The sequence below is a fragment of the Grampus griseus genome (assembly GCF_964374135.1).
Source record: "Grampus griseus genome assembly, chromosome: 16".
Lineage (NCBI taxonomy): Eukaryota > Metazoa > Chordata > Mammalia > Artiodactyla > Delphinidae > Grampus > Grampus griseus.
In genome coordinates, this window is record NC_139010.1 from 68,930,742 (window position 1) to 68,948,616 (window position 17,875).

Here is a 17,875-nt window from a genome sequence, read left to right on the forward strand (position 1 = left end):
TTTTTTAACACAGAGCCACCAAATAAGCATTTGTTGACTAAATGACTGAATTAGCACATTTCCTTTTCAAAGCATAAGCTATTCCTTATTTGAACTTCTCTCCATACAGTGGGTCATCTCTGAGTTTGCTTGTTACACATACTCCATGGTAGCTGTCCCCCTGTATGACACCTTGGGAGAAGACGCCGTCATATACATTGTCAACAAGGGTAAAACTTTGCTATTACATTTTTTTTAACATCTTTATTGGAGTGTAATTGCTTTACAATGGTGTGTTAGTTTCTGCTATATAACAAAGTGAATCAGCTATATGTATACATATATCCCCATATCTCCTCCCTCTTGTGTCTGCCTCCCACCCTCCCTATCCCACCCCTCTAGGTGGTCACAGAGCACCGAGCTGACCTCCCTGTGCGGTGCAGCTGCTTCCCACTAGCTATCTATTTTACATTTGGTAGTGTATATATGTCAGTGCTACTCTCTCACTTCGTCCCAGCTTACCCTTCCCCCTCCCCATGTCCTCAAGTCCATTCTCTACATCTGCGTCTTTATTCCTGTCGCTATTATATTTTAACTTGATTCTTTCTTGATGCTGAGTAATTCCTCATTATCTGTTTTTGTTAGCAGACTTAGAATGCTGTGGCCAGAAAAATGCTCAAGTCTCTCTTGTCCTGTAGTACCTATGATATAATTTAGAGGGAAGTTACAAAAAGCCCATGAGGCAGGTATATAATCAGACAGAAGTTTCAATGAAATGCTTCAAGGTAGTGGAGTATGACAATATAGTTTAGCAAAGTATGTTCAGTATGACATGTTTAGTATGTTTAGCAAAGGTAGTTTAGTATGACAATATAGTTTAGCAAAGACTATTTTTGCTGGCAACCCTGGATGAAAGGCCACAGTTAGTGAATAACTTTTTATTTGACTGTATCACTGCGAAACTACTAGTTTAATTTCCTATTCTTATAAATCAAAGTCAGTATAGCTCACCGGCATGTACCAATGTCCATGCTGAGTCTGTGGACCAAATTACCACTGTTAGAGAAACAAGTTCAAGTTCAATGGGCAAATAAGACATATACTAGATGTTACTTTCTGTCCCAGAACTAGTAGATTAAGTGAGTAGATCCATTTGAACTACAGACATAATCAGAAGGTTTCTATTTGTGTAAACAAGTATCAAAGCAAATGCTAACATTAAAAATCATAAATGCTTGTCTGCTAAAATCCCCCTTGCCTCCTCCTTTACCTTCTAATCCCTCCTCCCCTCTCCCCCAGGTAAAACACATCGGCAGGACCACATCTACATGATTCACACACGTTGTCTGTGTTCTTAAGCAGAAGGAATTTTGGGGCTCCTCTAGAAACTATAAACTGTTAAGTGCATGCAAGGAAATTAAGTGCTTCTGTTTCAATTAAGCTTATTTATTATCAGTGGAATGTTTCAGATTTTATACATTACAAATCTGATTTACAGACATAATCTCCTTTGGGGACCCAGTGGCTTTGAAATTTTCAAGAATCTCTTCCTCTTTGCAAGACAATCGGGTACACAGCAAAGCAGGAGGGTAACCCCCGGCCCTATTTCTGCTTTCAGCTGAGATCGCCACGGTGATCTGTGACACGCCCCAAAAGGCATTGGCCCTGATTAAGAATGTGGAAAAAGGCCTCACCCCGGGCCTGAAATTGATCATCCTCATGGATCCCTTTGAGGATGACCTGAAGAAGAGAGGGGAGAAATGCGGAGTTGAGATCTTATCACTGCTTGATGCTGAGGTATGGGTCTGAAAGTCAGCTCACAGCTGGAAGGCTGCGCTGATGCTGTGGGCAGCTTGCAGGACTTCCACACAAGGGAGCAAGCTGTTGTTCTCCGGGGTGGAAGGAGAAGAGTAAATTACACTCATGCTGTGAAGCGTTGGGAATCATTTCCCCAAGACAACTCAGTGGGTGAGGAAGGTCTGTGGTCAGTGTGCACAGACTTCCAAGTAGAGGATTTATAAATGCAGAGGCTAGGTGGCAGTTAAAGATATGGTCCTGGAGCCAGGCTTCCTAGGTTCACGTTCCAGCTCCACACCCATTAGTTAGGTGACCTTGGGCCAGTTGCTCCACATCTTCCTTTCCCCCTCTGTAAAATGAGGATGAAATAGTTCTTACCTCGCAGAGGAGTTGTAAAGAGTTATATGAGAGAAAATAAAGTGCTCAGGACAGTAATATAAAGTGTAGTAAGCCTTGAAATGTTAACTGTTCATTTTATTCAAAACGATTTAGCAGTAGTCCTAGAAGACTGAACCATAGGAGTCTGATGGGATGTTTGGACATTTGGGATCGGCCCTCTTGAGTTGATACTCTAGAGGAAACTTATACTCTACCCCAAGGCTTCCATTGTACCTGAATGTTGCCTCTGGGCCTGATCCAGGTTGGAATTTTGGTTGTATTCCCACAGAGGTGTTCTCAAGCAAAAGGGAAAAGGAGGGCTGTATTTGTCCTAAGTCTTCCCAACTCAACTAATGTCTTTCTTTCTTGGTTTCCTGTTCATGCAGAATCTAGGCAAAGAGAACTTCAAAAAACCCGTGGTAAGTTTTCTTCTGCCCAAATTTGAGTCTTTCCACATTCAACTTTCAAAGCTCACGGTAGACTAAGCCCTGGTGCTTTCCCCTCCAGCCTCCTGCACCAGAAGATCTGAGCATCATTTGCTTCACCAGTGGGACCACAGGTCAGTGCCCAGGAAGTTGCCCCAGAGGCCCCTGGTCAGCCAAACACATGGCTTGAGCCACTGACCACTAGTGGGCTGGTAAAAATACCCTACAATAAGCCCTATCCATCGGGGCTTATAATCTAAGATTTCTGAGTACAGATGCCTGCATAGAAAAACCTATGCATAAGCAAATAAATTTCACTGAACACGGTGGGAGGTGTTTACATGCTATGGAATTCAGGGCTCTTAAAGGTGGGATCAGAAAGTCAACTTTCTCCCCCAGCCCAGACTCTCTCAAGTTGACATCACTGGAGTGGTTTCACTCAATCAAGATAGCCCAGTGGTAGTTCTACACAGATCACTCCACGTCCTCTTTCTCCCCTGTATGTAGTTACCTAGCTATTAGAGCTCAATAAATTTTAACGTGGTCCATGATGATCTAGAAGTTATATCCATTCCACTGTGCCCAGGTTATAAAGTGATGGCTAGGTAATATTGTTAGATCTGAAGTCTTCAACATGAAAACAGCACGGGGAGGGGGGCGGGTTACTTGGGATTTTCTTTTTGACTGTGTTGCTGTCTGTGACTGTGGCTATGCCCTGTGTGGTAGCACAAGGCTATGGCTGCTGTCAGAAGTAGAATCTGTGGAGGCATCAATCATTCGTAAGCAGAGTCATACACTGTTCATAAAAAAAACACAGTGACAGGAGAAGCTCTCGGCTCCCTGGAACAGAACCAATCGAATGTAGCTCCTCATTTCAATGCCAAAGGCTACCTATTAGCCATTTAACAGATCTTTCCACCTCTTGTTTCCTACAGGTGACCCCAAAGGAGCCATGTTAACCCATGAAAATATCGTTTCAAATGCTGCTGCTTTTCTCAAATGTGTGGAGGTCAGTGGTCAATTGAAAAGGAGGCCCTCGTTAAAATGGGAATCTGTCATAAGATTTTAAAGTTAGAGGAGGCAGAGGGGGAAGAAACAGGTTGAAGGCCTGAGTGTGGACAAATACTGGTGCATCTTTGTCTAGAGTTTTGCTCTTTTAGGATCACTGCAGATCTCTGCACTCAGTGCAGTTAGGGCACCCCTTAGGGCACAGTGCACACCTGTACAACTGTATGCAGCAGTCCTAGAAAGAAGAAGTGTTTAAATCTTCTTTGGAAGAGAAAGTTGGCATTAATCCACTGTTGTCTCCTTTCCATTTCCTGATCTATAGCATACTTTTGAGCCCAGTTCTGAGGACGTGACCATATCCTACCTCCCCTTGGCTCATATGTTTGAGAGGGTTGTACAGGTAAGGATCCTATATTCCTAGCAGGTATGTGAAAAGAGGGTCCTGACTTGCTAGTCCCACGTTTATTCCAAAGGCAGCTCTGCAATATTTACAATCTTTTCTCTAATGTGAAGGACATGGGCAGGGAGTTGGCATGGCTGAGTCCTAATCTTGGCATCACCCCTAACCTGCAGCAGAGCCTTCCTCTGTTGAGTCTGTGTGTCCCACGGAGGAAATGCTTCCTCCTGCCTTTACACAGGGTGCCTGCAAGTCCAGGGAGCTCATAGCCGGGAGCTTACTTACTATCTACCCTCAATTCTGAGCAGGGATACGAGGCATTGCTTTTTCTTTTTTCTTTTATTTGGGTTAGAATTTTTGAAAAGACCTAGGGTTAGAGAAAAGGATTTCCCCACAGAGGGGTGGAGAAGGAGCCTTTGATCCAGGTAAGGTGTCCAGAGTGGAGCTGTTGAGGACTGTGCAGCAACTGGGGGGAGAGCTGGCCTTCTGTGAGTGGACGCCAAGCTTTTAGGCTACTCTGAGGCTGATTTGAGAACCGAAAGCAAAAACACAGGTGTTATTAGGGGTGGAAAATCCTCTCTCTGATCCCTGCTTAAATACCTCTTCAACCAGCTTATCTGTTGATGCATGAAATGCCAAAATGGAAGATTCAGTTCCTTGGGCTAAAGTGTTGACATCTGATTAATAAAATATCAATTCTAATAAGCATATTTTTTCACATTTTACCATTTCTGAAACTGAGATGGTCTTACAATTGTAGGCGTGTTCTAGTTTGAGTGGCAGTGTTTTTTCTTAGTGCTACATAACGAATGGTCTCTTACAAAGGATGATGCCTTAGACCCTCACCCAGAGCTGTGGGCAGAGTAGGGCTGGGCCTTCAGTCTCAGAATCTGTCTTACCTGTCCCGCCACCTCAGCAGAAGTGAGTTTCCATCTTGCCTAGGGGGTAGGGTCTCAGAGTTCTGGGTACATGAAACTTCAGGGGTCGGGTGTCCTGTCCAGAGAAAAGTGCCCATGGACCTCCTCAATTCTGTCCCATACAGACCCCACCCAAAGTGGTCCTTTGGCTCTGAGCTCTGCTCTTTGGTTTTGTTTTTAGGCTGTTGTGTACTCTTGTGGAGCCAGAGTTGGATTCTTCCAAGGAGATATTCGGCTGCTGCCTGATGACATGAAGACCCTGAAGCCCACAGTCTTTCCCGCGGTTCCCCGACTCCTTAACAGGGTCTATGATAAGGTGCTAACCTTGTTTCTGTTGGGCTGGCCCTGAGCTGCCGGAGCTGCCTGGGGCTTAGGCCTGACTAAAGCTCTTAGGAACTCTATGTTACTAAGAAACGTGCTCCACTTCTACCCCCAACCCCTACCAGCATCCACTTATAGCCACACATACAAGTGCAGCCATGAAAGACCATAACAGATGAAACTCCCTTTCCTCTGGATGAGATTACTTGGATGTGATCTGGAGAAAGAGATTAATTCAGAGAGTTGGGGAGCCCCTCAAAATTCAGCTGACTTACTGGTAAATTGTTACTCTGGTTTCATAACACTTACTGGTTTAGTGTGCTTCTTGCTGAGGTGCCGGGCCCCACAGTAAATATTTCATACGCGTTCCATCATTTAATTTCTACAAAGCCCAGGAAATCATGCCAACACTTATAATCCCTAACTTACAGATGAGGAGACTGAACCTTGGAGGTTAAATAACTTGTCCAGGGTCAGATCTACTAAGGAGTCGGGCCAGAATCCCACTGCCACATAACAGTTTTAGCTGTCATTGATCACTGCTCTGTTTTTCATTAAGCTTGGCAAAATGGTGATTTTTCTAATCCAAGCATTTCTCTTGCCTTCATTAGCTGAGATTCTTTCATAAAGGCATGAAAATTATTTGATTTTTTCCTTTATCAGTCTTCAAAATAATGAACTGGTACCCCAGCGATCTTCAAAAATGGCCAGTGGGATGTTTTCTTTGTAATGTTATGACATTACATACATACATATGATACTGAATCAAAAGTCCTAACAGTGGTACCCAATCAGCTGTTTAATCAGTACTCCCAGGTAACTTTAGTGTAGATAGATGCTGACTACCTTTTGAGGACATGCTATCTGAGTTGTCAAGGTTGTTTGCTAAGGACAAGGAATTTGGAGGAGCTGGAGCTCTGTGTGTACGTACTAAGTTCACTTCTTTCTTAGTGTGGGCTCATCATTATTCAGCACACCAGTGCATGAATAAGAGCCTCTTCCTTATGAAGCTAGGAGGCACTATCTCTTGCTCACGGATGAATGGCCTTGGTGAGTATCTCCAATAGGTTTCCAACTAAGAGGAGCTGTCACTCTGCAGGTACAAAATGAAGCCAAGACACCCTTGAAGAAGTTCTTGTTGAACTTGGCTGTCGCCTGTAAATTCAGTGAAGTGAAAAAGGGTATCATCAGACGCAACAGTGTCTGGGACAAGCTCGTCTTTGCAAAGATCCAGGTACGTTGGGTAGATTATGGATGGAGCCAGGTAAGTATCTGGGCTGCCCACTGACTCAGCACACTTTGCTTTTCCTTTGATGGTCAAGCATCTCTTTAACTGGAGAGCCTTTTGCACTTTCTGTGTTCACTCACCTTTTGAGATCTCTCTTGGACAACTTTGTCACTAAAGGGATTTGGTCAAAAAGCAGAAAGTGGATTTTTCTTGTTCTAGCACTTCCATTCTCTTAGGTGGTCTGTTGAGGTTGCAGGTAATTTGAAGGGCCCAAGAATACAAATTATCTGAGGAAATCAAAAAAAAAAATAAATTGCAGGTCTGGTCCCAGCTATGGATGGTGGTGACAGTAATAGCTAACATTTTAAGTTCTTTTCTACAATGCTGGACTCTATTCTAAGTGCTGTGTAAATTAACGAGTTTAATGCTCATGACAACACCAAGTAGGTAGGCTGTTCTACCCATTTTGCAACACAGGAAACTGAAGCCAAGGGAATAGTCTTCAGCAGGTCTTTTGTGTCTATTAAACAGGAAAGCCTGGGCGGGAAGGTTCGTTTCATGGTCACCGGAGCTGCCCCCATCTCCTCTCCTGTCTTGACGTTCCTCCGGGCAGCAATGGGATGTCCGGTAAGCCAAGCACCTTTTTTTTGATGATAGCTTATTTCACTTTTGCACAAATAAAGCTCACTATTTAAATAAAAATGAAAACATAGACGAAAAGTACCACAGAGAAAGTCAGCCAAAATCTCAAAATCAAGAGAAAATACCCCTCCAGTCACTTCTTAATGCACCTGTGTACAGAAACCTTTACACAAATGGCATCAGTACTAACAAAATTTTGCCATTTGCAGCAACATGAATGGACTTGGAGGGCATTATGCTAAGTGAAATAAATCAGACAGAGAAACACAAATACTGTGTGATATCACTTACACATGGAATCTGAAAAAATACAACAGACTAGTCAATATAACAAAAAAAGAAGCAGACTCACAGATATAGAGAACAAACTAGTGGTTACCAGTGGGGAGAGGGGGAGGGGCAAGATAGGGGTAGGGGAGTAAGAGGTACAAACTATTAGGTATAAGGTAAGCTACAAGGATATATTGTACAACACGGGGAATATATCCAATATTTTATAACTATAAATGGAGTATAACCTTTAAAAAACAGCATCAGTTTTCTAAAATACTTATTAAACAGTGCCCATTAACATTGCTCCTTGTCAAATAAACATCATTTTAATGGTTCTGTAATAGTTTATTGAACGTACCCGAATCAGTAGTCTCCTATTGATGGACACTAGAGTTGTTTACCACTTTTTTGTTGTTATTATAATCAAGTGATAAGGATACTTGTGTATATTTATGCAGTTATCAATTTAGGAGAAATCCTTACGAGTGGGGATTATTGGGTCAAAGTATATGGGTTTTTTACATGTTAATGCAGATTATCACACTTCCCTCCAGAAAGGTCTTGTCTTTTTTATGCATTAATGCAAATAATGCACAAGTCCTGATATCCCCATATTCTTGCTAGTGCTTTTTCAGTCACTTAAATCTTAGCCGACGAGATACGTGAAAAATCTTATTGCAACTTTGTTTCTTTTATTAACATTAAACATCTTTTCTACTGCTTACGGGCACTTGTATTTCTTTCATGAATTACTCGATTACTTACTTATAGAAAAATGAGCAAAGGACAATTTGGTTCTCTTTCACCTTGCTTCCTAGGAGTTCTTCATATGGTCATAAAATCAATCTTTGTTGTGTTAGAAATATTTTTCCTAGTCTTACCTTTTTGTACTATGTATTGCTATATAAAATTTCAAATGTGTATGTAGTCAGTCACCTTTTCTATGTGGCTCTGTAATTGTTTAGACAGGCCTCCTAACCCTCAATATTGCATAAATCTGTTTTCGTCCAGATTTTCTGGTAGCCTTACGGTCTTACTTTTTTCCAAGTAAGTCTCTGCTCCACCTGGAATTTAGTAAATTGAGTACAGATACACTCTCGTATTTGTTTTGAGTACAGATACACTCTTGAGTACAGATACACTCTCATATTTGTTTTTCCACAAACGGCTAAGTAGTTCATTCATTCGGCCAACATGCACAACATGAATGAAACAACGGCCTAAAAGAGAAAAACAAATACTGTATGCTAACACATGTATATGGAATCTAAAAAAAAAAAGGGTTCTGATGAACCTAGGGGGGAAGGACAGGAATAAAGACGCAGACGTAGAGAAAGGACTTGAGGACACGGGGAGGGGGAAGGGTAAGCTGGGATGAAGTGAGAGAGTGGCATGGACATATATACACTACCAAATGTAAAATAGATAGCTAGTGGGAAGCAGCCGCATAGCACAGGGAGATCAGCTCGGTGCTCTGTGACCACCTAGAGGGGTGGGATAGGAAGGGTGGGAGGGAGATGCAAGAGGGAGAGGATATGGGGATATATGTATACATATAGCTTATTCATTTTGTTATACAGAGAAACTAACACACCATTGGAAAGCAATTATACTCCAATAAAGATGTTAAAAGAAAAAAGGTTCTGAATTGATGCCAAGGTCAGAGTTCCTCTGGTCTTTCAAACTAGCATCCTCCTGGCCGGTCTTAATACCTTCCTTTCCCTAAAACCAATAGGTCAGAAGGTCCTATTGCCACACCCCTTCCTCTCCTTCTCCACCAGCTCTGCCTATGACAGGCCATAGCCCCACTGCAGCCCATGCACTTACGTCCCCACATCCCCTCTCCAGTCAAGATTATCCTTTATACCAGGAGCGGGCAAACTGCAGCACAGGCCAAATCTGGCCCGTTGCCTGTATTTATAAGTAAAATTTCAGTGGAACACATCCACACCCATTTATTTACATATCGTCTACTGCTGCTTTGGTGCTACACTGGCAGAGTTAAGTCGTTGAAATACAGACCAAGTGGCTCACAAAGTCAAAAATATTCACTCTCTGGTTCTATATACAAAAAGTTTGCCGACCCCTGTTCCAAACCATAGCTATTTCCCTTAAAAGATGCCACTCACTTTCTTCAGCTCCTTCAGTAGCACTCCATTGCCTTGGTTCAAGTCTGATTGCCATTGGGTTGCCCATCACTCAATGAATAACTTGCTTTTCTCCATCAGCCTGAAATGCCACATTTCCCAAAGTATAGTATGTTTCCACACTTTGGTCTATTTCTGGACCCTTTTGGTTTTTGAGTGAATCCACAGTTGTAAAGATTTAGCAGCTCAGGCATAAATTCAAGGTATTAGGACACTAAGTGTCCTCCAACTCTCAGAGACCTTGCTTTCCTCATGTCTTGCCATAGGGCACGGCCGGCTCCTGCTTTATCTTGAGTAAGTCTCAAAGCCCTTCTTTGGTTTGCGCAGGTATATGAAGCTTACGGTCAAACAGAATGCACTGCTGGCTGTACAATTACATCACCTGGGGACTGGAAATCAGGTAGGTTCTTTGTCAACTGTGCAGGAGGTTCAGTGGTTGGGAGGAGTTCTGGATGAACTAGGACGCAGGCGTTTAGATAACCTCAGTGCTGTGGATGAATGTGGCAGATGCCAAACCTAAGCTTTGGTCCGGGTCTTCCCATCTTGGCTCTCCAGCACTGGTGCCAGATGACTTTTCAGTTTTGTTCCTTTAGAGTCAATCCATAAATCTCTCTGAAATATGGCTGGGATTATCACCGTTTCACGGTACCCTGGCTGATTCAGTACGGTGTGTTTTAGGCCACGTTGGAGTCCCCATCGCTTGCAATCATGTGAAGCTGGAAGATGTGGCTGATATGAACTACTTTGCAGTGAACAACGAAGGACAGGTGGGTAGGCTGTGCTGGGCAGTCATTTTCAGACAATCATAGTGGGGACGTTTGCATCAGAAAAAGCACACAATTGTGAACAGGTTTGTGTTTGATTCTATTCAGAATTTTAGCAAGGAATTCAGTGTCTCTGAGCCCAACTTTCCAGTCCCCACAATGGGGATTAAAATCTGGTGCTCTTCATACATTAGTGGAAAGCATCAAATGATTCAAGGTGGTAGGAAAGTAGGTGTTTTGCAGCAGCCTTTGCTATTGTCACCACCTTGTACCATCTTATGTGCAGATCTGCATCAAGGGCACCAATGTGTTCAAGGGATACCTGAAGGACCCTGAGAAGACAGAGGAAGCCTTGGACAAGGATGGTTGGCTTCACACAGGAGACATTGGCCGCTGGCTCCCGGTGGGTGTTGCCTCAAAATTTCTGGGAGTTCCTACAGAGGAAAATTAGGTGACTTTTCCAAAGAAGAAGTGTAGTAGTCTATTTTGTTGTTGTTGTTGTGATTTTTACTTTTATGGAGGAAGAAACTGTGGTAACTCCATGGGCCTATAGTGTTTGCCTTTTATGAGTTTCAAAGGGATAAGCTTCTTTCCACTTATATATGGAGACATATCAAAACAAGGACGCAGGATTTCTAAACAAGGTGTATGCAGAGGCTAGTTTTTGCCCCTCGGTGACCTTCACAGCCTCTCTTGGTGGAAGACACTGAGACTTTTTAAAAGCATAGCTTGCTAACAATCAGCAGTAAGTAGTCTCTGTCAACCCCCTGTTTTCCTAAGAGAGGAAATTAAGGCACGGTAATCATGGAGCCTTAAACCCCTGTGGAGGATATTCCAAGAGCTTTCCTCTCTGGAAGGTTTTTGTCTACTATGTGCTGGGGGAGCAGGAATGTAACCAGATTTAAAACTCCCTTCTTGCTCAATATTCTCAAGATTTAAGTGATATTCAAGGAATATTTGACAACAGATCTCTAAGAACACTGGTCCTAATGATGTATTTCATAGATTTGGGTCTAGTGGTATTTTGCTAACAGATCTGTTTCTGCATAACGAAGAGTTCTCAGTTCTAATAAGCCTACAATGTAGGCAACAGATGTGTCCTCCCACTGGAGTTGTAAAGGGCTGAGCCTTATTAATCACTTTCAGATAATGTCTGTTAGGCTGAATTGATGGCTAATTTCTTGAGTCGGCCTTGTTAATGGTTCCAAGGTTGGTTCAGTCTGCTGCGCTGTTCAGGGTGTGATCACGTGGACTGTATTTGCCACTTGTCCCAATTCTATTAATTCAAATCCCTAAAAACCTAAGCGCCTCAGACCAATTAGCCCAGAGAAATGAAGCTGCAAATGACCTCTGGTGGCTGGTCAGAGAGCCCTCCCCAGCCCTGCTTCTGTCCTAACAAGCGCAATTACTGACTTGCTTGATTAGCGGTGGCACAGTAGAGCTGTATAGCCTGCTCCCGGATCTAACAGGAGGGATACAGAAAAGGGAGTCAAGGAGGGGGAGAACTAATTCAAAAGTCTTAATAAAAGATAACACCTTCCCTATTCCTGAGAGTTCTGGAAAAGGAGTAATTGGAAATTAAGTTGTTGGAAATTCACAGCTGCAAAATTTCTTCATTGGATGAGGCAACCATTTACACAATGCCAGTGGGTCCAAGGGACTTTTTCCAAGACTGCCCACTGACTCTTCAAAGACACACGCAGTATAGACAGGTTTTGAAGAAAGCTGCCTTCCTCCCCTTTCCCCAAAGCCAAGAAAGAGAAAGGAAAGATTGCCCAAAGGTCAATGGAGAGGTCAAGTTTAAAGAAGGCAGATTACCTCTGACTTCACCTCTCTCTTCACTGACATCACTCAGTAGGGCTCAGAAACACTGATGGTGTGTGTTATCTCTGTCTCCTGTAGAATGGAACTCTGAAGGTCATCGACCGAAAAAAGAACATTTTCAAGCTGGCCCAAGGAGAATACATTGCTCCAGAGAAGATAGAAGATATCTACATCAGGAGTAGACTGGTGTTGCAAATTTTTGTACATGGGGAAAGCTTATGGGTAATATATATTGTCTTAACAACAGCCAGTTTCAGGCACAGACCATGCCAACTTCCATAGCTAAAGGAAATCTGTATAGGTAGATTTAGGATGAGAAGATCTGAGCTTATAAAACTAAAGAAATGAAGCCACACTCCAAACCTCAAATAAGGCACTATAAATGAAAAAACAAATTCTTTGAAACTATGATAGACTCTGTAAACAAGTCAGTAGAACTGTTAAAACAGTTATACTAAAGGGTAGCCATTCATTAGAAGAGCCCCATGCTGCACTTCGTTTCCACTACAATAGGAGTTCTTCTGGCACAAACTGTCTTATATATACTGCACTTAAACTTAGCTTCTTGGGAGTGGGGGAGGACTGACATGGACAGGCCAGAGATGCTTTAAGCTTAATGTTGAGCTCCACTTCTATTCATGTTTGAATAGAACATTTTTGTAGAAATGTTGTGTGGGAAAATGGGATCAGAGTTCCATGAGGGTTTGAAATATATGGTGAGAAAACTGTAGGACGCCAGCACTGAATTTCAGGGCTTGGGTACGATCATGCATTCTGAGGTAACGCTTTCTTTCCCCACTGGGGAGCAGTGCTGCGCTAGTTCACATGCCTGTTTCCTTTCCAGTCATTCCTGGTGGGAGTGGTGGTTCCTGACCCAGATGTGCTTCCCTCATTTGCAGCCAAACTTGGGGTGAAGGGCTCGTTTGCAGAACTGTGCCGAAACCAAGTAAGTCTCACTCAGAAAAGCCTATGCCCACCCATCGGCCCGTCGTGGGAAGGGGAGGCCTCCCCAGCTTGGGCACCCACAGCTGCCTAGAGCCTCCTCTCTGGAAGAACAGCCCCTTGCTGGGCGTGGACTGACTGCTTTTACTAGACTGGAAGAGAGGATGGGGAGTTTAAAAACAACCAAAATCCCTATTCTTTTTATAGTAGCATGTGCATTGTGGAAAAAATAACTGGAAAATGAGGAATTAAATAATGCCATCCAGAGAAAACCCCTGCTACCAGTTAGATTTGTTTTTTCTTCCCATGACTTTTTTTCTTTGAGCAACATTTAGGTATCACATGTGCTGGCACATACCCCCATATCCTGCTTTTATCCTGATGAGCTTAGCAGGCATTTTGAATTGGTTCATGCTCAGCCTTTCCTTTAGGCTCTTTTTCAACAGCCATGCTCTGAGCTGTTTTATATTCCTAGGTTATAAAGGAAAGCATTTTACAAGACTTGCAGAAAACTGGGACAGAAGGTGGCCTTAAATCCTTTGAACAGGTATGTACTACTCATGTTATACCTGGTCTCTCATGTCATAAAGTTTTAAAGTTCGCATTTATAATGGGGTTTAAAATTTTAAAGTAGTTTCCAAGGAACTGATTTTAGGGGTACTATTAGTCCATTAATGACAGTAACCTTTGCATTTACCTGTCCAGCCCCTTCATGCTGTTCATTATTCCTCCTCCTTCTCCACTCATGTCTTTCCCAAGTTATTAGTGTGTGAGAATGGGCATGTGTTACCTTTCTCGTTACCCTCCCACTTCATCAGCGCCACTTTTATGAGGGGAAATATTCTTTAAGGTTCTTCCCATAGCATTTACAGGGCTCTGCGGAACCGTCCACATCACTATTAAACACGTATGCGTGCATCTTCCCTCCCAGGTCAAACACATCTATCTTCATCCAGAGCCATTTTCCATTGAAAACGGGCTCTTGACACCAACCTTGAAAGCAAAGAGGGGAGAGCTTGCCAAATACTTTCGGACTCAAATCAACAGTCTGTACGAGAAAACCCAGGAGTAGGTTAAGGTACTTATGGCTGCGAGGGGCTCAGAGGTAGCCTGCCTTGTGGGAATATGGATTAAAAACTAATCTTATGTTCATTTTTTTGTCTTTCCTCCTGTCTGCTGTTGTAGCTACTTACTAAATTATAAAACCATAGTTTCAGGGCTTTTTAAAAATATTAAGTGAGAGAACTTACCATGTGGAAGCTTAGTCTTGAACTAAATAACTCTTGTCCTTCCCATCTTAAATGTTGCTGACATTTAGGGCTACTTCTATCAAGATACCTTTCTTCAAGGTCCATTTGTATCTTTGTTCCTTCCTTGTGATCTCCAACCTTTATAAGTGTAACTAGTTCAAGGGCCAAAGTGACCCTTTGGGAATTCTTCCATGTTTTCTAGTAAACCTAAATTGTTGGCAGTCTCAACATTTAGGCCTTCCAGTGTTCAAATTAAGAGAACTTTAAGTTCTGAAAAGCTGTTTATAATTCATGTTTTCTAACCATTCCACAAAACCACTAAAATTGAGTTTTAAGCTATCACAATATTAATTAATCATATCTGTGAGACAAATTTCTTCTTTGTACTTCTGTGTCCACTGAAGTTTGTGTCCAGAAGGGAAAAGTTTGATCACTCAGCATTTCCTAAACCCTGTAGTTTCTCTGACTTGGGAGAATTTAAAACTGGGCCTATGACATTTTGTCCAAAAAGTATGTTCTGAAAGTGTTTTCTGCAGTATACCTGGTAACTGAACCTCTTCCCGACAGTTTGCTGCTGAGCTGGAAGCTGTGGGGGAAGGAGCTGAAACTCACGTCAAGTGCATTTTTCCAGTAAATGAAGCAAGCACTGAGTAACAACCTCCTGAACTGGGAATGAAGACCTATGGGCAAGCATGAAGCCTGCACAGCAGGCTTACCTTCTGGGAAGGAAGTGACTGATCTTTCCTCCCCTGACTCAGTTCCTGCTGTACCTTACACCCCTTCAACACGTGCTGCTTCCATTTGGAAATGTTCAGCATTCAGAATAAACCACTGCAGATAGCTTAAGCTGTGGTGTGTGTTTCCCCACAGACTGTGACGAGAACCAGCCTCAGACAGGACCCCTTAACAATCATGTAAGCTAGTGGCTCTCACACTTGGCTACACACTAGAATTACCTGGGAGTTTAAAAAGATATTGAGGCCTGCGTGACACTTAAGGGATTCTGATTAACATGGGCAGGGGTACAGCCTGGGCATCAGGATTTTTAAAAGGTCCCCAGGTGATTCTAGAATGCCACCAGGTTTGATAGCTACGTTGAAGACCAGGCCTTCTTATCCCACAGCTGTGAACAATAAAATAAATACCAGTCGAACCCTAACTCCAACTGAGCACAATTCATGTTCTTTCTCCTTTATCATCCAAGTAGTCTTGAACAGTGTTCCTTTCTGGTCTCTCACCGGAATTAAGGAGAATGTTCCTGGATGGTCTTTCTAGACCCTGAGCCCAGAAGAGCTGAGGAAACATCTATTCTGGGATATTTGAAACAGAAGGGCAGGCAGGAATTAACTTCCCTCCATGTCTATCTAACTCCCACTGTCTCCCTGACCTCCTCTCACACGCCCCCTTCACTCATTCCAACTGCACCACACTGGCTGCCTTCCTGTCCTCAAACATGCCAGCCACATTCCAGCCTGTTGTTCTGCCTAAAATGCAGATACTCCCAGAGACATGTGATCTGTCCTCTCATCCACTTTAAATGTCACCTCCATCAGACTGTCCCACCTGCTTTCTTCATAATATATGACTCCATCTGACATATATTTTACTGTCTGTCCACCTCCCTACCCCTCACTGGAATGAGGCAGAGTTGTGCTTCATTCATTGATGAATCCCCAAGTGCCCTTCCCTTATTGTTAACTGTTATAAGCCAGACCCCCAAAGCTCAAGTTCCCTGCCTTGGAAAGAATTACTGCTGGAATAGGTGACTACTATAATTCTACTCATGTGTTTAGAAGAGCCCAAAAAATAGCTTTGTATACTACAAAGCTACAGTAATCAAAACAGCATGGTACTGCCACAAAAACAGACACATAGATCAATGGAACAGGATAGAAAGCCCGGAAATAAACTCAGGTGCTTATGGTCAATTAATCTATGACAAAGGAGGAAAGAATATACAATGGAGAAAAGACAGTCTCTTCAATAACTGGAGCTGGGAAAACTGAACAGCTACATGTAAAAGAATGAAATTAGAACATTCTCAAACACCATATACAAAATTAAACTCAAAATGATTAAAGACCTAAATGTGGGACTGTATACTATAAAACTCCTGGAGGAAAACATAGGCAGAACACTCTGACATAAATCACAGCAATATCTTTTTGGATCCATCTCCTAGAGTAATGGAAAGAAAAGCAAAAATAAACAAGTGGGACGTAATTACACTTAGAAGCTTTTGCATAGCAAAGGAAACCATAAACAAAAAGGCAACCTACAAAATAGGAGAAAATATTTGCAAAGGATACAACCTACAAGGGATTCATTTCCAAAATACAGAAACAGCTTATACAGCTCAATATCAAAAAAATAAACAACCCAATCAAAAAAGGGGCAGAAGACGTAAACAGACATTTCTCCATACAGATGGCCAATAGGCACATGAACAGATGCTCAACATTGCTAATTATTCGAGAAATGAAAATCAAAACTACAATGAGATTTCCTCACACAGGTCAGAATGGCCATCATCAAAAAGTCTACAAATAAATGCAGGAGAGGGTGTGAAGAAAAGAGAACCCTCCTGCACTGTTGGTGGGAATTGGTGCAGCCACTATGGCGAACAGTATGGAAGTTCCTTCAAAAACTAAAACTAAGTTACCATATGATCCAGCAATCCCACTCCTGGGTATATATCCAGAAAAGCTGAAAAAACTAATTCAGAAAGATACATGCACCCCAATGTTCATGGAACCACTATTTACAATAGCCAAGACATGGCAGCAACCTAAGTGTCCATGGACAGATGAATGGATAAAGATGTGGTGTATAAATGCAGTGGAATATCACCCAGCCATAAAAAAGAATGAAATAATGCCATTTGCAGCAACATGGATGGACCTAGAGATTATCATACTAAGTGAAGTCAGACAGAGAAAGATAAGTATCATATGATATCACTAATATGTGGAATCTAAAAAAATGATACAAATGAACTTATTTAAAAAACAGAAATAGACTCACAGACATAGAAAACAAACATGGTTACCAAAGGGGAAAGAAGCAAGGAAGGATAAATTAGGAATCTGGGATTAATAGATACACACTACTATATATAAAATAGATAAACAAGAACCTACTGTATACCACAGGGAACTATATTCAATATGTTGTAATAACCTATAATGGAAAAGAATCTAAAAAGAATGTATGTGTATATATATACATATATTATATAACTGAATATCTATACACACACATATATATAGATATATAGATATAACTGAATCACTGCTGTACACCTGTAACACTGTCAACCAATTATACTTCAATTTAAAAAACATCTCCTAGGGCTTCCCTGGTGGCGCCGTGGTTGAGAGTCCGCCTGCCGATGCAGGGTACGCAGGTTCGTGCCCCAGTCCGGGAAGATCCCACATGCCGTGGAGCGGCTAGGCCTGTGAGCCATGACCGCTGGGCCTGCGCGTCCGGAGCCTGTGCTCCGCAACGGGAGAGGCCACAATAGTGAGAGGCCCGCGTACCGCAAAAAAAAAAAAAAAAAAACAAACGTCTCCTAGAATCCTGT

At 42.4% G+C, this 17,875-nt stretch overlaps 1 protein-coding gene across 3 annotated transcripts in view; it reads left to right on the forward strand.

Moving 5' to 3' along the window:
- Nucleotides 1-15,440, forward strand: part of ACSL5 (acyl-CoA synthetase long chain family member 5) — a 45,252-nt gene extending 29,812 nt beyond the window's left edge. For all 3 annotated transcript variants that reach the window (XM_082673871.1, XM_082673872.1, XM_082673873.1), the window contains 17 exons: nucleotides 110-209; nucleotides 1,598-1,776; nucleotides 2,541-2,573; nucleotides 2,662-2,713; nucleotides 3,515-3,588; nucleotides 3,910-3,987; nucleotides 5,083-5,217; nucleotides 6,322-6,456; nucleotides 6,982-7,077; nucleotides 9,840-9,912; nucleotides 10,191-10,279; nucleotides 10,563-10,679; nucleotides 12,179-12,322; nucleotides 12,945-13,046; nucleotides 13,518-13,589; nucleotides 13,974-14,120; nucleotides 14,860-15,440. In XM_082673871.1, coding sequence (XP_082529997.1) covers nucleotides 110-209; nucleotides 1,598-1,776; nucleotides 2,541-2,573; nucleotides 2,662-2,713; nucleotides 3,515-3,588; nucleotides 3,910-3,987; nucleotides 5,083-5,217; nucleotides 6,322-6,456; nucleotides 6,982-7,077; nucleotides 9,840-9,912; nucleotides 10,191-10,279; nucleotides 10,563-10,679; nucleotides 12,179-12,322; nucleotides 12,945-13,046; nucleotides 13,518-13,589; nucleotides 13,974-14,114 — 1,620 coding nt within the window. In that variant the 3' untranslated portion in view covers nucleotides 14,115-14,120; nucleotides 14,860-15,440. The remainder of the gene's footprint in view (nucleotides 1-109; nucleotides 210-1,597; nucleotides 1,777-2,540; nucleotides 2,574-2,661; nucleotides 2,714-3,514; nucleotides 3,589-3,909; nucleotides 3,988-5,082; nucleotides 5,218-6,321; nucleotides 6,457-6,981; nucleotides 7,078-9,839; nucleotides 9,913-10,190; nucleotides 10,280-10,562; nucleotides 10,680-12,178; nucleotides 12,323-12,944; nucleotides 13,047-13,517; nucleotides 13,590-13,973; nucleotides 14,121-14,859) is intronic.
- Nucleotides 15,441-17,875: the final 2,435 nt, after the last annotated feature.